Here is a 25576-nt window from a genome sequence, read left to right as displayed (position 1 = left end):
CACAGTGAGTGATCACCTCACATTTTTTAGAATGACTGTTACCAAAAAGACAAGAAATAACAAGTGCTGGTGAGGATGTGGGGAAAGGAGAATCCTCATGCACTGTTGGTAGGACTGTAAATTGGTGCAGCCACTATCGAAAATGGTATGCAGGTTCATCACAAAATTCAAAATATAACTACCACATGATCTAGCAATTACAGGTATTTATTTGAAGAAAATGGAAACACTAGTAAGAAGAGATATCTGCATCCCACGTCTATTGCAGTACTATTTACAATAGCTAAGATATGGAAACAACCAAAGCATCCACTCACAGATGAATGGCTAAAGAAAATAGTTTATACATAGATATACACATGAATATTATTCAGCCATAAAAAGAATGAAATCTTGCAATTTGCAACAATAATGATGGACCTTAAGGGCATTACACTAAGTGAAATAACTCAGAGAAAGACAAATATCATATGATTTCACTTATATATGGAACAACAAAAAACTTTTAAATAAAGAGAACAGATATAGACTAGTGGTTGCCATGGGTTGCGGTAGGGGATGGGTGAAATCGGTGAAAGGAGTCAAGAGGTATACACTTTCAGTTATAAAATAAATGAGTTGTGGGCATGTCATGTACAGCATGGTGATTATAATTAACAGTACTCTCTGAACATTGCTAAGAGAGTAAATCCTAAAAGTTCTCATCACAAGAAAAATAAATTCTGCAACTATGTATGATGATGGATGTTAACTAGATTACCGGGGTCGTCATTTTGTAATATATACAAGTATCGAATTATTATATTATACACCTGGAACTTTATATAGTGTTTTATATGTCAATCACATCTCAATTTAAAAAAGAAGAAAGCAGGATGGTATCTTAGTCATCTTTGTGTTCCCTCCAGTCAGTGCCTCCCATTGGCACTTAATTAAATAGTTGAGTCTGCCTTCCACAAATGTCTTCAACAATCTTAAAAAAGTAACACAAAAAGGAACATGAACATATAAGTCTCATAAGAACGTAGGTAAATAGACGTAAAGAACAGTACTCAACCTCAACTGTTCACAAAGAAATAAAAAGAAAACAGTGAGGCACAACTTTATATCTCTGAGAACAACACTTTGTTGTTTTATTTTAAAAATAACAATCTCCAATGCTAGGGTGCAAACGGTCAAATTGACAGTGTCACATTTCTCTGAAGGTAGTGGTAACTGGTACAATAGTTTGGTGAATAATTTTGCACTGATATTGACAGCTATCTAAAATATTCAGTCACTTGGCCCCACAACTCAACTCCTAAGAATTACACTAAGTAAATAATTGAAAGGAAGGCTATGTTAAAAAAAAAACAAAACAGCAACTGCATTTTTTAAATAAGGAAAAATATATAAACATCCTATATATCTCTGTCCAGCTTGTGCTGGCTCATGATTTACATTTTTGTTTCCCCTAGGATTGGCAGGATTTTTTTCTCTGAAAGTGAAAGTTACTCAGTTGTGTCTGACTCCCTGCGACCCCATGGACTATATAGTCCATGGGATTCTCCAGGCCAGAATACTGGAGTGGGTAGCCTTTCCCTTCTCAAGGGGATCTTCCCAACCCAGGGACTGAACCCAGGTCTCCTACATTGCAGGCAGATTCTTTACCATCTGAGCCACCAGGGAAGCCCAAGAACACTGGAGTGGGTGGCTTTTTTTCCCTGCTTTTTAAAATTTCAGCACATCAGTCATCGTGGGTCACAGAAGATCTATATTCTAAAATCAATTCAAAACTTTACTGGCCATGATTGAGAAAACCCCTCAACTTCTGGGCTTTATTTTTTCTTCACTTGTAAACCTAGTCATTTTAAAGGGCTATTGAAGGGATCCTATTAATTAATTCAACAAAAATTCATTATATATCTAATGTATACCAACTAGACACTGAGGATAAAGAAATTAAGCTCTTGTCCTAGAGTCTGGTTGGGGAAAGAGACAAACAAACAGCAGCGAGAGAAATCAGGTTCAATAAGAAATGATAAATAATGCGATATGGGTAGGCAGAGAGGATACCGCCAACCCAGATGGCATGAAAAAGCAGGGCCAATCAAGAGAGATTTCCTAGGAGAAACCACAAGTAAGCTGAACCCTGAACTGGGCCAGAGATGGGAACCAGATGTCAAGGAAGGTGACATAAAGTCAAGGGTAGGGTGGTGAAGGTAAGAGGATAAAACTACGGGGACTTGAAAAATCAGGCCACCTTCTGAGAAGCAAGGTGGCTGAAGGTCCTGGTCAAGAGGTGAAGGGGTGCAAGGGTGCTGGAGAAGTGCTACGACATCTGGTAATCCCCTTCAAACTTTAAGATAATCTCTGGTCTCTAAAGTGACGATAGTAATAATAATGCCTATCTTGAAAGGTACCGGGGAAGATTGAGTGAAAGGAACTCAGGGACTTCCCTGGTGGTCCAGTGTTTAAGAATCGCCTCGCAATGAGGGGGATGCTGGTTTGATCCGTGGTCTGGGAACTGAGATCCCATGTGCCTTGGGACAACTAAGCCCACGCACCACAGCTACTGAGTCCACGAGCCCATGTTCTGCCATAAAAGAGGCCGCCAAAATGAGAGCCCACAGCCAGAGAGTAGAGCTTGGAGCTGAGAGCTGGGAAACGCCAGTGCAGGAGCTACATGGCAAAGGCTGCCCTGGGCTGCTCTGGCTCCGAGGCCTTGGAGCATCTCTGCTAAGTTGCTTCAGTCATGTCCGACTCTGTGTGACCCCATAGACGGCAGCCCACCAGGCTCCCCCGTCCCTGGGATTCTCCAGGCAAGAACACTGGAGTGGGTTGCCATTTCCTTCTCCAATGCATGAAAGTGAAAAGTGAAAGTGAAGTCGCTCAGTCGTGTCCGACTCTTGGCGACCCCATGGGCTGCAGCCCACCAGGCTCCTCCATCCATGGGATTTTCCAGGCAAGAGTACTGGAGTGGGGCACCATTGCCTTCTTCTGTTCAGCTGAAATCTACTGCAAGAAGCAGGCAAGGGAGGCTGCCTCTCTGCTTGGGAAAATTTATGGGGGGCAAACACAACCGCACTAATAGGGACCCTGCACAGCAAATACACAGCAGGGGACAGCACAGCTCCAACGAGGAAGTGGCATTTGAGCTGACCTTGAAGAGATGATCAGAATTTAAAACACAGCTTTGTTTACTGTTTGCAAAAATAATACATGTTTATTTTTTTTTTAATTTGGAAAATACATGGAAAATGGAAATCTCTGGAAACCTAAGTGCCTCTCAATAGGACACACTATTGTCAACTCTTCATCCTATATACCGCCAGTCTGTTTTTGGTGTTCTCTTTCACACCCAAGTGTACACACACACAACACGCCTAACTTAAGGTAAGTGAGGGCCACATAGCACATCCTGGCTTGTACACTGTCTCTCTCAGTCATCCTTACAGGGACAGGTCAGATTTTGAGAGGAGGATGCTGAGCGAGGGGGTGCTCTGGGTGGGGGGAGGGCAAGCAGAATGCAGAAAGGCATGGGGGAGGGGAAAGGCAAGTGGCCCATTGTCTGGAGCCAGAAAATTTCCCCATACCAAGATTATACCTAGTGCTTCCCATTCAGGGGATGCATGTATGCTCAGTTGTGCAGTCCTGTCTGACTCTTTGCAACCCCATGGATTGTAGCCCACCAGGATTCTCTGTCCATGGAATTTTTCAGGCAAGAATACTGGAGTGGGTTGCCATTTCCTATTCCAGAGGATCTTCCTGAAATACGGGTCAAACCCTCATCTCCTGTGTCTCGTGCTGTAGCAGGCGGATTCTTTACCACTGAGCCACCTGGGAAGCCCATTCAGGAGTTATCTATCTCTATTGTATCAGGTTTTTTCCCCCAACTAAACTTTGTTGAGGCCCCATTTCCAATACCAACCACTGGTAAGAGAATTGGCTTTGAGGGCAGGCAGACATCGGTTTGAGTTCCAACTTTGTCCTCAACTCTTTGAGAGCCTAAGCAGTCGCTTGACTCATCCAAGTTGGAGGGCCCTCCCCAAAACTTGAAAATCATAACTGATGTCACAAAGATTGTTTGAGGATTAAATATCACAAACAATGATTAAAAAAATATTAGAAACATTTAAAAAGAGGATCGTAAAAATACTGATAGCATTCACCAGCTAAGTATGTAAACCAGGCACTGTACCCCACTTTTCATTTGCCATCTTATTTTGGTCCTCCCAACAGTGTTAAGGAGTTGTTTTATATTCTTTTATAAGTAAGGAAACCGAGCTTTGCGTGAGGCTGAAACACTTTGGCCACCTGATGCGAAGGAATGACTCATTTGAAAAGACCCTGATGCTGGGAAAGATTGAAGGTGGGAGGAGAAAGGGACAACAGAGAATGAGATGGTTGGATGGCATCACCGACTCGATGGACACGAGTTTGAGTGAACTCCGGGAGTTGGTGATGGACAGGGAGCCCTGGCATGCTGCAGTCCATGGGGTCGCAGAGTCCGACACGACTGAGGCACTGAACTGACTGAAACACTTGTAGGAAGCCATGCACCCCATGGATGGAGACTGGACTTCCCTCAGTGATGGGCATGAGGTGGCTGCTGAAAGCATTTAGACAAGAACTAGGCTACCTGGAGCCAACAGGGACCCTTGGCTCAGTCATCAAACAGACGCCTCCAACCTCTGCAGCCACTTTCCCTCCAGACCCCTGAGGACTTCATTCCCAGCATCTTCTCCTCAAAGACTGTGTGTATCACACTCAGGTATCGCCCTTTTATCTGATGGCTCTCAATCCTAATTCCCCAGAAGTGCTGGAGAATGCACTCTTTCATCAAATATTTATTGAGTATGTTCCAGCCCCATGCCAGGGGCTAAAGGGAGAGAAAAAACAGACATGGTCTCTACTCTCTTGAGCTCAAACTGTCAGCCAATAAAATGTAAGTCTTGGGCAAGAGCTGAGAAGGCAGACCCAAGAAGCTATGGCAGCACCGAGTAGGGGTATAAGCCCAGGCTTGGGATTTGAAGGAGCAGCAGGAGCCAGCTTGGCAAAGAGGACAGGAGAGCACGTTTTAGAAAAATGAACATAGCCATGGTTGATAGAGACTTTTGGAATCAGCCTTGCCAAGTACCTCTTCATTTTAACAGGCAGAAATGCTTAAGGCAGAATTCTAGCCCAACAAGGTTCCTGGAGCCATTCACAGCCCACACTGAGCCATCCACCCTCCAAGGCCCACATCGCTCGTCCTACCAAAGCCGGAGAGCACCATTGGCTTAAAATTCCTCCCACTGAGATGCTGCCCAGTGCCTGGTCTTCTCTCTGCCCCTCCATGCTGCTCCTACTTTGCAGTTTTAATTCCTAATATCCCCATCCAGGGAATCCTGGTCCATTTCCCAATGGGGAGCATCTCTGCTGCCCTTCCTGGATCTATGTCCTAATATTAACTTGGCAGTCAAATTCCTAGGCTCAGATCCTGGCTCTGTCACTTGCTGGCTGTGTGACCTCAAGCAAACTTTTGGTGCCTTAATTTCCTTATTTGTAAAATGGGGGTAATGACATAGCACCCTGGCTGGTCCCCAGTAAAGCCATGTCCCTATGTCCCTTGTCACAGGATGCGATCCCTACATGCTGGCCAGTGCACCTGCCTTGGGGGTTTGTAAGCTCTGCGGGCACAGACCACAGTCACCATGGCATTTCCAATACCCACACATGGCAGGTATTTGTGGAATGAATAAATGGCTAAGACAATACCACAATCGAAAGCTGAGTCTACCCATCCGATTGCAGTAAGCATATAGAGTCACAGTACTGCTTTCCTCGTGGCCCAGATGGTAAAGATACTGTGTGCAACGTGGGAGACATGGGTTCAATCCTTCGGTCGTGAAGATCCCCTGGAGAAGCAAATGGCTATCCAATATTCTTTACTGAAGAATTCCGTGGGCAGGGGAGCTGGCAGGCTACAGTCCATGGAGTCGCAGAGTTGGACACAACTGAGAAAATAACACTTTCACTTTCATCAGGGAATGTTCACTGGGGTCTTATAACATGCCAGGTACTGGGCAAAGCTCCTCACATTACTGCATTTAATTTTCATGGCTTCCTGAAACAGTGAATAATTTAATGAATGTGAAACATCAAATACTTGATACATTCTTAGTGCTTAGTTAATGTTAGGGTTTCATTATGACTATTATCCCCTTTTACAGAGGAAGAAACTGAGGCTCAGAGAGGTGAAGTGATTTACCTTAAGTCATACAGTTTAGCAGTGGAGCCAGGACAGGGACCCAGGCTAAAGGACACCCCAACCTCCCTGAACCACAACACTCATGAGCCTCATTCTCCCTTCAAACCTGTAGAACTGAACTAAAGGCTTTTAGGGAACATACTACCTACCTAATCATTTGTCTTCTGCCTCTATGCTGGCTGAATTCACAATATTTGGGAACTCTATTTTAGAATATTTCTTGCTTAGAGCTGGTGTGGCAGTGTTTAATATGGATGGAGAACGTTTCTAAATTAATTACTTCTTTTCAAATCCCAGGAAAGGTTCAAATTTGTGTAAGCCTCAAGTTTCACTTCAAAGTTCTAATTCTATTTCCTTTCATTATACTAATCAGGCTGCACCTGGCCAGACCTCACCTGTTGGGAACAAATGCGGCTGCCAAACATTTCGTTCCCCCTTATCTACTTCCCTTCCAGCCCCTGCAAAGAGCACCAGCTGATGATCAGGGTGCCTGGACCAGGCCTTTGGCAATGGGCATCAGCCCCTGGCAGCAAACCCTTCTCCCCGTGGGAATGGGGCTAAGTCCCAAACAAGACTGTGATGTTGGCAGCACCGCTCAGAGGGGGCCCCACACCTGCTTCCTTTCACCTCCTCTGGGTAAATTCCTTCATAATCTTGGAGCAGGAAAGAGCCTTTCTAATGTTGATACAAAGCCCAAAGTCATACGAGGAAATTTTGAGAAATTTTACCACATGAGAAAAATCTAAAGCCTCTAAGTGGGGAAAAAACCCCCGCACCGTAAGTACTCTCTTGGGAAACTTGCAATCATACCACAGACAACAGTCTCACCGCCCTCCTCTTTTATTAGAAAGAGTTCCACTAAAACCAAAAGAAGGGCTTCCCTGGTGGCTCAGAGTTGAAGAACCTGCCCGCCAGTGCAGGAGACACAGGTTCAGTCCCTGACGGGGGAAAATCCCACATACCATGGAACAGCTGACCCCGTGGGCCGCAATTCTCGAGCCTGTCCCGTGGAGCCTGGGAGCCGCAACTAATGAAGCCTGCAAGTTCTAGAGCCTGCGCTCGGCAACGAGAGAAGCCACCACAGGGAGAGGCCTGAGCACTGCTCACCACGGCTAGAGAAAAGGCCCACGCAGTGACGGAGACACAGCACAGCCAAAATTAAATAGATGAATGTTCAAAAAAGAAAAAGTCCAAGGTACACGAGCAGTGGAAAATGCAAATGTTCCTGAAATGTGAAAAGATAATCGATTTCAATGAAAATGAACAGTACACTAAAATGCCATTTCTCACTTATCAGATTGGCAAAAATCCAAACCAGTCACAAAACTCTGCTGTGAAGCTGTGGGAAACAGATGACTCCTATCTTGCAGGGAGAATGCAAAATGATGACCTCCCCCAATGTGGAAAGACATTTAACAGAATCACTGAAATCCTACATGTCCTTTATCCAGCAGTCCCACATCTGTGAACAGATACTGCCACTACTCCTGGACACACGGGAAATGACCAGACACAAGGTTGTTCACTGCAACTTGGCTATAACAGCAAAAGTGTTATAATAGCCCAGTGCTCATCTAGTTAGCTAAAAGACATCACAGTGGAATACTACACAGCTGTGAAAAAGAAGACTAAAAACAAGAAAAGAATGCGAATGCTCTCTCCATTCTTACACTCTAGGATTTATTTAAAAAAGCTAGTCACAGCAAAGTGTATATAAGGTGCTATTTTTTGTGTGTAAGAAAGTGGCAATAAAAGAGAAAATGGCAAAAAAGAACATATATATGAATGTTTGCATAAAGAAATCAAATGCTGGAAGAATAAACAATAAACATTGGGAATGCTTGAAGAATGCATAAACAAATATGCTTCCCATTAGGAAGCTTAGAAGGGAAGACCAGGGAGGGACCTAAAGATCCTGTTGGGGAGGGAATATCAGAAGGAAGAACCTCTTCAAATGGTTAAAATGGTCCTGGAGTGCCAAAAGCTGAAAGTAAAGTACAGATATGGTTTGCTATGCTTTGCTAAAAACCATTACTTAATAAACACTCACCCCGCTCCAGTACTCTTGCCTGCAAAATCCCACGGATGGAGGAGCCTGGTGGGCTGCAGTCCATGGGGTCACTAAAAGTCGGACACGACTGAGCCACTTCACTTTCCCTTTTCACTTTCATGCATTGGAGAAGGAAATGGCAACCCACTCCAGTGTTCTTGCCTGGAGAATCCCAGGGACGGGGGAGCCTGGTGGGCTGCCGTCTATGGGGTCACACAGAGTCGGACACAACTGAAGCGACTTAGCAGCAGTAGCAGCAATAAGCACTCAGTAAGCACCTATGGTGCCCCAGGCCTTCTATATTAAGTGAGGCCCAGTCCATCAGACATGCTCCTTTCCCCTCAGGGACTGACAGCTGTGGAGGGAGTAAGTGGAGGTGCAGAAGGGCTTGGCAGTGGGCTTCATGCGCAAAGGAGGAACTACCTAATTCTCCACAAGGAGAGAACAGATAGACACTCAGGGGGCAGAAATGGCAATCTGTAGGGACACTTGCCTGGCAGCCCAGTGGTTAAGACTCCGAGCTTCCAATGCAAGTTTCGATCCCTGGTTGGAGAACTGAGATTCTACATGTCGTGTGGCACATTCAAGAAAATATTAAAAAACAAAACAAAACAGGGCAGCCCATGATGCATATGGAGACCAAGGAAGGGCAAGAGTTGGAGGTTGTCTTCAATCACAACAGAAGCTCTGGGCCTCCCAAGCCCGCCTGCAGGCCTGTACTAGGTGCCCAGCCGGGACTAACACTGCAGGGTTCATCCAACACAGGCAATCCAGTTTTTGAAAGCCATCCTAGATGGACTCTCTGTGGCACACCTCCCACCCCAGACCTCTGGCTCTAAGCCCCTGTCCTTGCTCTAGGAGCTGTCCCAGAGCCTTTCTGCTGTTGGTGGGGCTGGGGGCTTTTGCCTACAACTCCATGGGAATGTGGACCCGTTGAACCACATTTCTCTGGAACCCTCTCTTATAGAGTTAGAAAATACCAAACTGAATGATAACCAGACATGCCGAGTGGGGGAGAGAAAAGTAAATTACACCTCTCTAGCCCTGGAATTTGATGGGATTTTAATGTTAATGATGAGTCGAATTAAGTGGTGGCCCACGGTGACCCCAGTTCTACGCCGCTGTGCTGTTGAATTCCAGCTCTTCCTGTCCCTGTGCTATAAATACCCCCTTCAGCACCGGTCTGTCAGCAACGCCAGGATAATGAGCTGCTGAAGGTTAGGAAGGGTAAAGGAAGCGGATGTTGCACGGGGCAGGTGGGAGGGAGCTGCCGAAGGGTCTGACAGTTGTTAGGAGTTGTCAGAGAGCAGAGGGAACAGGACTTCGTATGGACTGTCACTCACACACTCACACACACACACACACTCACACACACACACACACTCACACACACACACACACTCACACACACACAGTCTGATAACTCTTGGAGATACAGGGAAAACTCTAGACATCTACCCAGGATCAAAGATAGAGGCTGAAGTCATTTGATTTAGCTATTAAGGAAATGGTGACCTGAAGCCTAGAAGACTTGGGCCCATCAGGGTTACAGGACTGCGCAGTCATTTGTTCTGTTTCCCATGCAGGGAAACAGGAATCCCAAGGAATCCCACTGGGTTCCTGCTCTTCGGACCCATCCCATCACCCCAGTCGGTCCAGTTCCCTCCGTCCCACTGATATCACCCTGGGCTTCAGCATCGTCCCCTTACCCGGCCCAGGTGGGAGGCTCTGAAGTGTCTTCCTGCCTCCAATTCACCTGCAGAGAACCAAACTCACCCTCTGAAAACTGTGGTCTGCCACTCCTCCACTCAGCCCCTGCAGTGGCACCGCAGCTATGCAGCTCCAAACCCCTCGTCAGAATCCAAGTCCCTCACCAACTTGGTCCAAACTCTCCTCCCCAGTCCTGGTTCCCATGACCCTTCCATCTCTCTGCTCAAGACAGTGTGGAAAACGCTTCAAGTTCAAAACCTGCCTTGTGGGTTTTTGCCTCCCAGTCCTTTACTTAAAGGAACCACATGGATCCTACGAGACCCAGGGCAAATGCCGCCTCCTTCAAGATGCCTTCCCTGGTCACTTTCTAACTGTTTGACTGATCCCAAACTTTAGCATGCATTCTAATCACCTGGGGGTTTATTAAAATGCAGAGTGTGCCTCAGTCGGTCCGGAGTGGGCCTGAGATTCTGCATTTCTAACAAGCTTCCAGTGAGGTCATACTGGAATCCAGGAACATACCTGGTATGACAAGGTAGAACACAATTCATGTGGAATTTATCACATACAACCTTGCCTTACTAATATGCAAACATGTGCCTTAGCTTTCCTTCTGGAATGAAAATTCTTTGAGAGCAGGGACCTACAGAAGAGACAGGTTTTTTTTAAGAGGTAAGAAATGTTTTAAATATTTATTTATTTGGCTGTACCAGATCTTAGTTGCAGCAGGCAGGATCTAGTTCCCGGACAAGGGATTGAACCTTGGGTAGAACATCACAGTCAAACTGCTGTAAACTAAAGAGGAAGAAAAATATCTTTTTGTCTGAGACAAAAAGATACACTTCATTCAAACGAGTAAAAGTAAGTCTGATGACTAACTTTTAGAAACCAGAGAACCATGCAATGAAAACTTTAAAGGGTTGAAAGGGAAATAAAAATCTTACCAAACGAGAATTCTATATTCAGCAAAAATATCTTTCAAAAATAAAGGTAAAATAAACAATGGTTTTCATGATCTACACTACTCTGTACAGCCCTACCAAAAATAGTAAAGGAATTTCTTTGGGTTAAAGAAGTAATGATCCCTGAGCTTCCCTGGTGTCCAGTGGTTAAGACTCAGTGCTCTCAATGCAGAGGTCACGGGTTTGATCCCTGGTCAGGGAACTAGGATCCTGCAAAGATTCCACATGCTGCACATTCCAGCCTAAATAAATAAATAAAGTTATGAAGGAAACGAAAAAAGTTATCCAAGATGGAAACAAGGACTTGCTGGCAAGGATGAAGAGCACTGGAAAGGGTCAGCGTGCGAATAAATAGCAATAAGCATTGACTAATATGTAAGACAATGATAAAAACGTCTTACAGGGCTTCTAACATAGGTAGGTGTAAAATACACTGAAGCAATGGCACAGATGATGGAAAAGTGTTAAGTTAGGTCAGGCTGTGAGAGTGTTCATGCCCTGTATTTGAAGTGGGGGAAGGATTCATATGAGGCAGACATGAAAGGAAGGGTGCAGAATGTAATCCCTGAATGAAACACTCTAAAAGAACATCTAATCAGAGAGTTAGCAGAGAAAAACACTTTAAAATATTTACCTGTGTTAATCCCTCCCCCAAAAAAAGGAGCAAGGGAGGAATAAAGAAATAAAGTCAGATGGGAGAAATAAAAACTAGATAGCAAGTTTGCTGATTTAAGCTTAACAATGTAAGTAACTATATTACATTTAAATGATCTGAATATTCCAGTTAAAGATAATCTGATTGGTTTTTTTAAACTATATAAAAAGTCCTAATATTGAATTCAGAAAGGTTAAAAATAAAAAGACAAAGATATACCACAACAATCCCAATAAAAAAAAGAAAGCTGGTATAGTTACAGTAACAGATAAAATAGACACGAAGGCAATAAGTATTACTAGACATAAGGAGATGCTGCTGTTTAGTCGCTAAGTCACGTGTGACTCTTTTTCAACCCCATGGACTGTAGCCCACCAGGCTCCTCTGTCCATGGGAGTCTCCAGGCAAAAATATTGGAGTGGATTGCAGTTTCCTTCTCCAGGGGATTTTTCTGACCAGGAATTGAACCCAAGTCTCCTGTGTCTCCTGCATTGGCAGGAGGATTCTTTACCATTGAGCCACCTGGGAAACCCAATATAAGGAGGGACATCATTTCAACAAGAGGATTCAACAATCCTAAATTTCTAAGAAATGAATACTTTAAAACATGTAAAGCAGGAATTAACAAAACTGAAAAGATAGGTAATCACACTGTAATACCTCTCTCAGTACCTTAGAGACAACATCAAAATCCATAGGGATATGGAACATCTGAAAAACCTGATCTAATTGATACCTGTAGGATATTCCATCCAAATATGGCAGAATACTCATTCCTTACAAGCATACGTGAGCATTTGCCAAATCAAACATATGTTTGGACAAAAATCAAGTCTTACTAATTTTAAACATTGAAGTCATACAGAATATGTTCTGTGACCATGGTGGAATTGTAACAGCAATCATACAAGGTTGCCTAGTAGAAAGGCAACTAGGAAATCCCTAAGTTTTTAGAAATTAGCAGTAGATTTCTAAATAAATCATAGGTAAAAGAACAAATCACAATAGGAATTTAAAAATAAGTTTGACTGTATAATAGTGCACATATGACACCAGGAAAATTATGTGATGCAGTTAAGTAGTACTTAGAGGAATTTTTATAACTTTAAATGCCTACCTTAGAAAAAATTGAAAATCAGTGATCTAAGTGTCTATCTCATAATAGAAACAGGCAAAAAATTGAACTCAAAGAAAGTGCAAGGGAGGAAAACCTAGAGATAAGAGCAGAAGTACATGAAATTTTAAAAAGACGTAAACTGAGAAAAGAAAAAGTGAAAAGTTACCAAAGATTAACTCAAAACGAATCAAAAACCTATGCATAAGAGCTAAAACTATAAAACTTTCAGAAGAAAACAAAGGAAAACCTTCATGACATTTGATTTGGCAGTGATTTCTTGAATATGGACACCAAAGTACAGATAAAAGAAAAAATAGATGTCCAAGTGGGAGGGGACACGGGTAAACCTATGGCTGATTCATACTGATGTTTGATAGAAACCAATGCAATACTGTAAAGCAGTTATCCCTCAATTAAAAATAAATAAATGTAAGAAAAAGAAAAAATAGATAAATTAGACTACCTTAAAATTGAAAACTGTGCATCAAAGAGCACAATCAACAGAGTAAAATGCAACCCACAGAATAGGAGAAAAATATTTGCAACACATATATCTGATAGGGGGTTAATACACAAAATATGTAAAGAACTAGCAGTTGGGAGACTTAAATAGACATTTCTACAAAGAATAAAACAAATAATCAATAAGCACATGAAAGAAATGTTCAATATCACTCACCATCGGGGAAGTTCCTACATTCAACAACCACAGAAATAAACCATCTGATTTTCAAAAAAGGATCAAAAGGACTTCCTTGGTGATTCAGTGGTTAAGAATCTGCCTGCCAACACAGGGTACACAGGTTTGGTCCTTGGTTCAGGAAGATTCCATATGCCCCGGGGGAACTAAGTCCATGGGTCCCAGCTACTGAAGCCCATGTGCACCCTGGAGTCCACATGCTCTTCGACAAGAGAAGCCGCCCCAGCGAGAAGCCTGTGCACCACAGCTAGAGAGTGGCCCCGCCTGCCGCAACTAGAGAAAGCCTGCATGCAGCAGCAAAGACCCAGCACAGCCAAAAGTAAATGAATGACATTTTCAGAGTTCACAAGCTTTATGTTTCAAAACTGGCTGAAAGACTTGAATAGGCATTACTCCAAAATATACATAATACAAATGGTCATTTAGCACATGAAAAGATGCTCAACATCACTAATCATTAGGAAACTACAAATCAAAACCACAATGAGACATTACCTTATACATTAGAATGGCTATTACAAAAAAAGAAAATAACAAGTATTAGCAAGAACATTGAGAAATTGGAGCTCTAGCACATTGCTGGTGAGAATGTGCAGCCACCATAGAAATACAGCAGTGCCTCAAAATAGTAAATATGGAATTACCATAAGACCCAGCAATTCCACTTCTGGTTATATATCTAAAAGGAATGAAAGTTCACCAGTTATTTGTTCACCTGTGTGTATAGCGGCATTATTCACACTAGCCAAAAAATAGAAATACCCCAAATGTCCATCAATGGATCAATGGATAAACAAAATGTGGTGTATATACATACAGTGGAGTGTCATTCAGCCTTAAAAAGGAAAGAAATTGTGATACATGCTACAACATGGATAAATATTATGCCAAATGAAAAAAGTCAGTCACAAAAGGACAAATACTATGTGATTCCACTTATATGAGATTCTTACAGTTAGTCAAATTCATAAGGAATAGCAGAAAGTAGAGTAATAATTGCTAGGGACTAGCGGGAAAGGAGGATGGAGAACTATTGTTTAATGGGTACAGAATTTTAGTTTGGGGAGATGAAAAAAGTTCTGGAGATGGATAGTGGTGATGGTTGCACAATGAGGTGAAAGTACTTAAGGCCACTGAATTATATACTTAACATGGTTAAAATGATAAATTTTACATCAGGCATATTCTACCACATTAAAATAAACGTTAAAAAAGAATGTTCAGAGATGCTTAAACAGTCGAAAACTTGAAGCAGTTTAAATATCCGTCAACATCTAAATCGATACATACACTGTGATAGAAGCATGCGGTGGAGTACTATGCAGCAATGAAAAAGAAAACCTACTGTGACATACAACAGTATGGCTAAATCTTCCCTGAAGAGTCCCTGAATCTTTGAGAAAACTGAACCAAGGAGATGCACTTTACCAACTAAGAAAGACATTCTGTCCCTGTTGGAAAGGACTTTATAATAAGCTGCCCCCTTTTCGTAGTGCTTTAGGGACAAATACAAGTCCTAAGTAGTCCTCTGCTCTTAATATAAGGTACCCAGGAGCCCTAGCCTGACATACACAGGGAAAGGAACAAACACAGCAATTTATATCTTTCCATCAATTCCGATTCTCTAGTTCAAGATGCAGGAGAAATCGTTACTTTCCAACACCAAAGACATTTGTGACTTTAAAACAACAGTTCCAAGACACACTCCTTTAAATCCATATCTATAGAGAATGGCCTTCCCCATTCAAAGTCCACATTTTCCCACTGGAGCATCACTGAGATGGAGTCTTTAGGGACTCAGACAATGAGAATGTGTAAACAGCAAGTTTTTGCTGTGGCCTCAGTTTCCACATCCATCTGAATGCATTGAACTCCCTGCTGGAGGATATTATAAGGCAGGCTTGGGTATTTCATAAATGGCTGGAGAGCCTTTTGTTTCGGGTAACACGTCCTAGTCTAGCATTCCAGAAGCACCATTCCTCATCAGAACACAGCCCATAGCCAGGACATCATGGAAGATTGAGTTTTAAGCACTTACTTTCATCATTAGAAACATTCCCCAGAGATGTGTGGTTGGAATAACGCTTGTTTTCACTTTCGTTGAGGCATCTTTCAATCCAGCTCTCTAAAAATGAAAAATAAAGAAAATCACACTGTTGGTGTTTGCAAAGAGACAGGAACATCATCAATGCACTAGATTAAATGCCCATCAACCTTCCTCTGAGATCTGCCCAGACTGGAGTTGGGTTTAACATGAAGCCCAGTATGCACCATTGCTGATGAGACTTTGCTGAGTAGCTTGGAGGCAAAATGGTAATTCGAAGCCCCACTTGAGTATTTCTTGGCCAAATTCAACTAATTTTGGAGTATTAGTACCAACTGAGTATCCACAGGGGATTATCTTTCTTCAAAAAGAAGATATTAATATATTCCTGAGAACTAGTTTGTAAAACAAAATTTGGTCAACTGGTCACTGATGGTTTGGAGACCTATGAGTTAGCAGCAGAACCCTTAGTTCAAAAGAAAACAAAAACAAAAGCAGATACAACCCTGAGGGTTCTGGTTGAAGAGGAGGGCAGGGAAACTTGCAGCTTCCTCCACCCCTACTCTGTCAGTGACCCCTGAAGGGGCTCTTCCAAGCCCAGACTGAAAGTCACCACAGGAGGAGACTTCAGAAGGTCTGGAATAGCTACCTATTGTTTTATTTATTTAAATGTATTTAGCTGACTCTGCTGGGCTTTAGCTGTGGCACACAGGATCTCTGGTCTTCGTTGCGGCATATGAACTTTCAGTTGTCTCATGTGGGAGCTAGTTCCCTGACCAGGCATGGAACCCGGGTCCCCTGCATTGGGAGCACGGCATCTTAGCCACTGGACCACCAAGCAAGTCCCTGCATTAGTTTTAAAACCCAAAGACCATAGGATTTTTTTTTTAATCCAATTCCAGACAATACAAATGTACTTTCCAAGAAGTAGCATAATGCTTTTTCTATTATCTAGAGCATCCACTATCTGTTCGTTCATTCATTCAACAGCATCAGGTAAGTACATCAGTTCTGCTACAATGTTTGTTTTGAAACCACAAATGTGTTCAATGCAAGTGATACCTTAGGGAACCATTTGTGCCTAGCACAAATTTTCTGTTTTCTTATGCTTGATTTCTTTCCTAGAAAACATTAAGTGAATGCGGAAACTGCACATAGCTGAACTGAGCCCTGTAGGAATATGCAAAAGACACGCGTGCTCACACTTCAAACATCTACCAGCTACTCGAGTTCTTGGCATGGTGTGTGAGCCACAGATAGACCACGTTCCACCATTTCACACTAACCCACAAACTGTGGCCCTACCACAGTCCACTTCCAAAAGTAAATTTCAAGTCTTTTTCAAGGTCAAGTGCCATACTTATTGTATTTATATGCCTCTTAACCATTTAACATGTGTAAAACCATGCTATCCTTCTTATTAGGGTCCTATCTTTTTCCCCACGCGTTGCTGACAAAGTTTTTAAGCGTTGTGCCCCTAGTTTATTATTCCAGTGAATGCTGTGCTTTTTGCTGTGCAGTTTTGTAGAATGGTGATAACTCGGGGGGATGCATATTAGTGTTAGAGCAGAACTGATTACACCTGTGAATGTGTGCTTTTGAACAGTGCTGTCACCTGCTGCCTTCTTTATAATATGGGAGCTGGCATTTACTGAACCCCTATTTTAATGTTAACATATTTCATTGAATTCTGACCACAACTCTCTGAAGTAAGGATTTTCATCTCCAGTTGCCCTAGAGAGCAACTGAAGCTTAATCGAGTAATGTGACGCCTCATAATTCAAAGAGCCAAGGAAAAGTTCATTACTTAGTAACATATTGTTAAAGGAAACCACGCTAACACTGGCTGCCGAGTGATGTAGTGAGGGGAAAGCAAGTGCCAACAGCAGACTGAAATGTTGGGGTTTTGGTGTGTATTGAATGTTTCAACAAACTGCTTTTTTAAAAAAGCTGCTTCCCCAATTGCAAATAAGTAGCAGAGAAATATCCAAGGAGTGGAACAGGCACCAGCTTGTTAAGAGGATATGGAAATCTGGTATTTCTAAGGAAACAGGGAGCAGCCGAGAGATTCAAAGCATTAAAACGCGACCCGCTTCCAGAGAGCAAACGCACAATGTAGAAACAAACAGCTTGCAATGGTTTCAAAGCTGTGATGACACAGGGTGGGTGTTTGTCATCACATCTTATGCAAAACCACATCTGGATACAAATCTCCAGAAGTCTTTCCAGAATTCTCCAGAATGCCTCTACTCAGATCTTCTAACCCTTTCAAGTCCTGGCACATTTTCCCTGGCAACAGCCGTGGCTGATGTCAGATGGCGTCTCATGAAATTTGCAATCCCTCCCTCCACCTAACCATACCACCAAAATCAATTTCTATTGTTCGAGGTCAGCCCTTGGTCTCCCTAGCTAGGTATGCACACCTACTCACTCTCATGTGCGTGTGGGCACACACATTCACAAATACACCGCCACTCTCCTTCGTCAGTAAAAGGGAACACTCTCACCCATTTGCCTGTGCCAGAATCAGGTTTGTTATCATCATTGTTATTCCGCAAAGGGGCCTATTCTTGCAGGTGATAATCCCCAGCAATTGGAAGGGGGAACCCTCTCTGAAGAGCTCACTGCAACATTCTGGAAAGGAGCTGGCTCTGGTCACCAGCTGGGCCAAGAGATGCAACAACCGTCCACAAGAGTTCAAGTCACGTAAGAGCTGTCCTGAGGGCAGTCCCTCTCCCCCACACTGCCCAACCCCAACCCTGGAGAGAGATGAAAGCAAGGTGACAGGAGGGAGAGAGGGGAGAGAGAAGAAATCTCATCAAGTACTCCTTTCCCCCATCCATTGCCCCCAACTCAGACCTCTCTGACCCATGGCTTAAGCTTGTGTCCACTCTGCTGCCCAGCCCTGCTCCCTGGAGCAGCACAGAGTAGGTCTGGTCTCTGAGGCACATGTCAGATATAGGAGGAAGCCACACGTCTTCATTTTTTTCTAGTCAAAATGGACCCCACTTGTTTCAGCACTTTCTTGGGAGAAGTTGTTCCTCTACTTTTTAGCCATCCAGTTCTCCTGCTTCTGGCATCTTCTATTTAATCAATGTCTGTTTGAACACGTGGGGCTCAGTGAGCTCTGAGGGTTCAGACGGGGTCTAAGCTGTGCCAGATCTGGCAGAAACACCACCTCTGTTGTTCTAGACATGGGGGTTTCCAGAGTGTTCAAAGTTCTTGTATTCCAGACAGTATGAACACAACATTCTGAAAAATCTATAGAGGCCACAGGCCTTGGAGTCACAGGTGCTTTTTGAGCTTTGTCTTCTTTCCTAGGGGGACCCTTAACAGTGCCATCTGCAACTCATGTCCCGTAAGTCAGGTTGCTCCATAGGACTGAAAGGCCTCTCTCTGTTCAGGTCACCTGATGTAAACATTACATACTTTAGAACTATTAATAATGGGTTATGGTCTTACAAAGATCAAGAATTAATCAACCAGAACGACAGGCATACTGAATGTTTAATGAAACACTGCATTCATCTATCTTATTCATTTGTAGATTGTGTGCGTGTCTGTGCTCAGTCATGTCCAGCTCTTTGTGACTCCCATGGACTGTAGCCTGCCAGGCTCCTTTGTCCATGGGATTTTCCAGGTAGGAATACTGGAGTGGGTTGCCATTCCTTCCTCCAGGGGATCTTCCCAATCCAGGGGTCAAATCCTCCTCTCCTGTGTTTCCAGCATTGGCAAATGGATTCTTTACCACTGAGCCACCTGGGAAGCCCTCATTTGTAGATTAAGGGGCTTAACAAAGGCCACCATATTCTGAGCTCTTATGGGTCAAGTATTATGTAAACTCATTTGGTACACCATCATACATAATCCTCATAACAGCCCTACAAGATAGGTTCTATCAATATGCCCATTTTAGAGATCAGGAAACTAAGGCTCAGAAAGATTAGATGACTGGTCCAAAGTCATCCAGCTAGTAAGAGGAGGATCAGCATTCACACTCAGGTCATAACCACAGTGCTGTCTCTCCAAGCGTGCTCTGAGCTCTCCTTATCCCATATCCCATACGGTCTCCAGAACACATTGCCAGTATTGCAGCAATGATCACAGTCTGCCTTGTATCACAACTTGTGCTAAAACTCAACTTACATATTACAATTTTTGCTAAGTTCATTTACATGTTTCTTTGCAAGCCTTTGTTTTGCATAACAGGCTCCTCAGTTCAGAACTTGAACATCTTAAGAATGCAGTCCATTTTATTTATTTCTCTTGATTCTCCACTAGTGCCTGGTATAAAGTTTTTCTAGACTGGCTTCAACGAACATTATGTTATTGACATGAATGATATCAAAAAATGCACAGTGTATAAGGAGATATATCCACATGTCTATAGAATTTCCTAATTGCTTTCTTTTCTACCACATACAGCATAAAAAGGAAAACACATCAAAGGCAATTTTCCAAATAGAGAAAAATTTAACAAAAATGTATTTTGTCCCATGTAGATCAAGAAGCTGTAGTCAAGTGAGTCTGATATAAACATGAGTAAGACTGGCTTCTGCCCTCTAGTTGCCATCAAAAAAACAAGGCGGATGCTCCTCCATCAGCTCATGATTGCTGGGACCCTGTCATTTTTGTTCACCTGTGCCCAGGAGCTGGCACTCTGCCTGGGTGCACAGATACAGTACAATAAATATGTTGTGGAATGCATTACTTCTTTTGAAAAACAACAGTAAGTTCCTACTGGCGATACTATGTGAGTGTTTACATGTGTGGAAAAGTCATAAATTAAAACTCAGGACAATATGATGTGATATGCCTTAATATCTATATTTATTGTTATGAAAAACAAAAGTTCTCATACTGTGATCATCACAGCAGTATTGGTGCTGTGCTCTGGGACACTGGAGAAGCAGAGCTCAATTCACACTTGGATAACGTCCTGTTCCCACCTGCCTCATACTTGATCCATAAAAACCATCTGACCTTTTAGGAAGGACGAGCCTTGCTCTAAGTGTCCAACAGGATTTATAGATGACTGTGAGCATAGGCTCCTGGGCTGCAAAGCATCCTTTCACCTGACTCATCTGGGATCATGGGCAGGAAGGAGGATGCCTCGTAGATTTTTCATCTTACAGGGAGTTTAACCCACATTCCTTAGAGGCCAATCTTCATGCCTCCCCACTTCAGATCAGAGATTTGGAAACCCCAATTTGAAGTGAGTTTCTCAAGTTCCTAAAATGAGGTTGAGCAGAACCTTAAATGGTTATTGGGTTTCCCAGGAGGAAATCTTGCTTCCCTTTGCAGCAGCAGCAAATAACAATTAGGAAGTAGCTGCACCGGGGGCACGGCACATCCAGGCCAGTCCAAGACTCAGAGCAGTGCTTTGCAAACATACATTGGCCTGGCAGGAGGAGCCGACCATGTTGGTTGCCAAAAGGCACATAATCCTTGAAGTTTACAGGGCACCCTGACACGAAGAACCTGATCTGAGCTTCACAGTCAACTTCATGGGATAGAAAATTACACCACGTCACAGATAAGGAATAGCTTCCTCAGTGGCTCAGCGGTAAAGAATTCGCCTGCAATACAGTAGCAGCAGGTTATGTGAATTCAATTCCTGGGTTGGGAAGATCTCCTGGCGGAGGGCAGAGCAACCCACTCCAGTATTTTTGCCTGGAGAATCTCATGGACAGAGGAGCCTGACCGGCTACAGTCCATAGGGCCACAAAGAGTCAGACACTCCTAAAGGACTGAGTACGTAGGCACAGATAAGGAAACTGCACATAGCTGTGGCTTGTTGGCAGTGGTGTGCCCGAGGTCACACAGTTCAAAGGTATTAAAGTCAGAATTCAAACCCAGATCTCCAGGCTCCAAAGCTTATGCTTATTCTTCCCACTGCATCCTACAAGAGATAGATGGGCCCCAGGCTGAATAGTTTCTCCCCTGTGGACAGAAACTCCATAACAGCAGGATCATGGAGGAGGCTGGACCCTGTCCAGATAAAAGATAAAAGACCACACGTTCCTCATTCTCGAAGTCAAGGAGACCTCTCTGACTACACATGCACAGAAAGGCTCCTTGGAGGTCAAAAAGGGAAGGGGCACCACCCATAGTAAGTGATGTCAACGTACCCATAGGTCTCTTCCCTAGAATTCATCTTGGCTAAGAGATGTGCACACACACAGGGGAGGACCCTAAGATACACCCAATACAGACTCAGAACCAGGCAAAGCAAGATGATTGGCTGAAGGAAACCCAGAAGAAATGCCCCATAAAAGTAATTCAATTACTACCATTCTGTCTCCTGGAGCCCACCTGCGTGTCTGTCTGCATGTACCCTTTTTCCTCCTAATAAACACATTACTTGTTTCACTCCTGTCTCTATGTGCAAATTCATTTCCACATGAATTTGCCAGGGCCTTGTCACTGGCCACTGGACCTGGCGGTCTAGTGGCGAGGATTCAGCGATCTCACTTCAGACTCTGGCCGGGAACCCTGCTTCAAGCCACTGCACCCGAGGCCACCCAAGAGCAGGCACAGGCCAGTGGTTCCCTCTCATCCATCCATCTATTTATTTTGCAAATACTTATCAAAGGTCTTCAGTGTAAAGTTCTAACAGAAGAAATGAACAGGGACTTCCCCGTGTGTTCTTGCCTGGAGAATCCCAGGGACAGAAGAGCCTGGTGGGCTGCTGTCTATGGGGTTGCACAGAGTTGGACACAACTAAAGCTACTTAGCAGCAGCAGTAGCAGCAGTCACCATCTGCAGTGATTTTGGAGCCCAAGAAAATTAAATCTGTCACTGTTTTAAGTGGTTAAGGCTCTGCACTTCTAGTACAGAGGGCAGAGTTTCGATCCCTGGTTGGGGAACTGAGAGCCCACATGTCAGGTGGTGTGGCCAAAAAAAAAAAGAAGAAGAAAATAAAATAATTTTAAAAAGAAGAGATGGACAAAAGCTATTTAACAGGAAACCAGTATATTACAGCAGGATATTTCTGATGGACGAGAGTTTCAGGACCTGAAAAGATTTTGTCTTCTTATGCATTCTTTTTATTTATTTCCCTCACTCAGGTTAAAACCCAGTATTCAAAAAATTAAGATCGTGTCATCTGGTTCCATCACTTCATGGCAAATAGAGGGGAAACAATGGAAACAGTGACAGGTTTTATTTTCTTGGGCTCCAAAATCACTGCAGATGGTGACTGCTGCTGCTGCTGCTAAGTAGCTTTAGTCGTGTCCAACTCTGTGCGACCCCATAGACGGCAGCCCACAAGGCTCCTCTGTCCCTGGGATTCTCCGGGCAAGAACACTGGAGTGGGTTGTCATTTCCTTCTCCAACGTATGCATGCATGCTAAGTCGCTTTAGTCATGTCCGACTCTGTGCAACCCTATGGACAGCAGCCCTCCAGGCTCTTCTTTCCACAAGATTCTCCAAGCAAGAATACTGGAGTGGGTTGCCATTTCCTTCTCCTGCAGATGGTGACTGCAGCCATGAAATTAAAAGATGCCTGCTCCTTGGAAGGAAAGCTGTGAGAAATCTAGACAGTGTACTAAAAACCAGAAACATCACTTTGCCAACAAAGTTCTATATAGTAAAGCTATGGTTTTTCCAGTAGTCATGTACGGATGTGAGAGGTGGACCATAAAGAAGGCTGAGCACTGAAGAACTGATGCTTTCAAACTGTGGTGCTGAAGACTCTGGAGAGTCCCTTGGACAGCAAGGAGGGCAAACCAGTAAATCCTAAAGGAAATCAACCCTGAATATCATTTGAGGGACTGATGCTGAAACTCAAGCTTCAATACTGTGGTCACCTGATACAAAGAGCCGACTCATTGAAAAAGAGCCTGATGCTGGAAAAAATTAAAGGCATGAGGAGAAGGGGATGACAGAGGACAAGATAGTTGGATATCATTGACTCAACGGACATGACTTTGAGCAAGCTCCGGGAGATGGTGAAGGACAGGGAAGCCTGGCGTGCTGCAGTCCATGGGGTCACAAAGAGGTGGACACATCTGAGTGACTGAACAGCAGCAACAACATTTCCCTCCTTAAAAATGTAAATTCTAACAACCCTGAGAATCTCGGTTGGTGCCTAGTCCCCAGGAGCCTGGAGTGGTGTCAGGCACAGAGCTGGCCGTGATGGTTGTGATGAAGCAAATGAAAGAAGAGGGAACATCCTTCCTCAGGAAGACCTCTGGGAAGAAGCAGCGCTGGAGCCGAGACTGAACACGGTGAGGGAGTGAGCACTTCTGAGGTTCTGAGAGCCGGGACCACAGAGACAAAGGCTCACAGGTGGATCGTGAGTGATCTGTTTATGGAACACGTTTGCAGCTGATGCAGAGTAACCCCAGGGAGACAGTACAAGATGAAAGAGAAGGTAGAGGCAAGCCAGGAAGAATGTGGAGCCAGTGGTTAGAAAAACTAGCTTTCAAAGCCCAGTCCTTCCACTTACTAGCTATGTAACATTGAGGTGGTTCCTGAACCTCTTTCAAGTCCTGCCTTCCAGGTTTCTCCAAAAATTAACTGAAATGACATAGGTGATGCACTTAGCACGCTGGGCTTGTGGGAAAGTGAGGGAAGCATGGTCTCTACGCACCAGGTGCTCACAGCCGTGGTGGGGACAGTCAAGCATATGTTGAGGGCTTTCCAGGTGGCTCAGTGGTAGAGAATCCACCTGCCAATGCAGGAGACACAGGTTTGATCTCTGGGTCTGGAAGATTCCCTGAAGGAAGAAATGGCAGCCACTCCAGTATTCTTGCCTGGAAAGTCCCATGAACAGAGGAGCTTGACGAGCTACAGTCCGTGGGGTTGCAAAGAGCCGGACACAACTGAGGGACTAAGCACACAGACACAGCATTTATTGAGTGCCCTCTCCACGCTGGTCACTCTGCTTGACCTCTCCTCCTCACAGCAGTTCTGGAACAGAGCCCTGAACAGCTCCAGCGCTGTGAGGAGGAAAGTGAGTGTCAGACAAGCTAGGTGAAGTCACCACTACAGGTCTGTCTGACCCCAGTGCTGTTGGCTGTCACCCGGCACCCTGCCTTTCTAAGCCAGCAGGTAACCGGGAGTATGTCTTGATGACAAAAAGGGGCTTCCAGCTCAGCTGGGCTGCTTCACAGAGGGTAGGGGGGAGGGCATTTCACTGGCCCTTAAAGAGGTCAGCATCTGCCAGACCAAGGAGGAGAGAAGGGTGTTCTGGGGAAGAGGGCCACCATCACGGACAAAGGCACAAAATGGGCTCTGGGAAAGGTGAAGAACCCACTGACCCGTGACCCAAGGCATGGTAGGGGACAAGTGGGGGATTCCATTAGGAGCAGATTGCAAAGGCCTCACCGCCCCCTCTCCCAGGCCAAGACGCCTGCAGGCAGCTGGGAGCTGGCCATGATTTGAAGCAGTGGGGGAATAACACGATGAGCTTTGTTTCTGAGGAACTGGGTGAGAACAGGGAGTTCTTGACTTATGCAATACCTGAGGAAAATGCCGCCTGACTTAGGAAGCGTCACCGGGTTTTAATAGAAAGCGGCATTCATCTTAGGAAGTGTCACCAGGTTTTAATAGAAGGCGGCATTCATCCTCTTTCTATCAGCAGTCTTTTGGGGTGCTGCACTGGGGCCTATTTTGGGAACGCACAGCTTTAGAAATGCTACATAAGAGAGCTGACAGGCCACACGTGAAGCTACGCAGGGAGGACCGGGCCCCAGGTCCCTCTGGGGGTGCCAGGGCGCACCCTCACAGCCCTCCCCCAGACCCCAGTCATTACCAGTGGACCCGCGCCGCCGGGGCCTGCTCCTGTCTCCCCTCAGGCCCAGATGTGCGTTCCTCTGGATCATTCTGTCTCGGCCCGTTTCCTGTCTCCCCTGGGGCTCCCCACGGTGGTGACACACAGGTTTGCGTGGGAAGTGGGCCCAGGAGGTGGGCAGCTGTGACCTCTCAAGGGTGGGGGCGCCTCAGGTCAGTGGGTTGCCATGGCAACACTACAGGCCTTGCCCCAGGGGCCGCTGGGTTCCAGGAAGGGGCCCTTGTCCCTGCCTCCAAGGGGCAGCCCCACCCTGGCCCTGCTCTCATTCCATCCCTGGCCCACCAAACAGTGATTTGGCACCGACTGT

At 44.5% G+C, this 25576-nt stretch overlaps 1 protein-coding gene across 1 annotated transcript in view; it reads right to left on the bottom strand.

The window, feature by feature from the left end:
- Positions 1-25300, bottom strand: part of RFX4 (regulatory factor X4) — a 152285-nt gene extending 126985 nt beyond the window's left edge. Inside the window, exons 1-2 of the mRNA XM_052640515.1 lie at positions 25231-25300; positions 15465-15551 (exon numbers count right to left, since the gene is read on the bottom strand). Coding sequence (XP_052496475.1) covers positions 15465-15551; positions 25231-25300 — 157 coding nt within the window. The remainder of the gene's footprint in view (positions 1-15464; positions 15552-25230) is intronic.
- Positions 25301-25576: the final 276 nt, after the last annotated feature.

The sequence above is a fragment of the Budorcas taxicolor genome, chromosome 5 (assembly GCF_023091745.1).
Source record: "Budorcas taxicolor isolate Tak-1 chromosome 5, Takin1.1, whole genome shotgun sequence".
In the NCBI taxonomy this organism is placed as follows: Eukaryota; Metazoa; Chordata; class Mammalia; order Artiodactyla; family Bovidae; genus Budorcas; species Budorcas taxicolor.
Note: the sequence above shows the minus strand (reverse complement) of the source record. Positions and strands in the feature narration are given on the sequence as shown.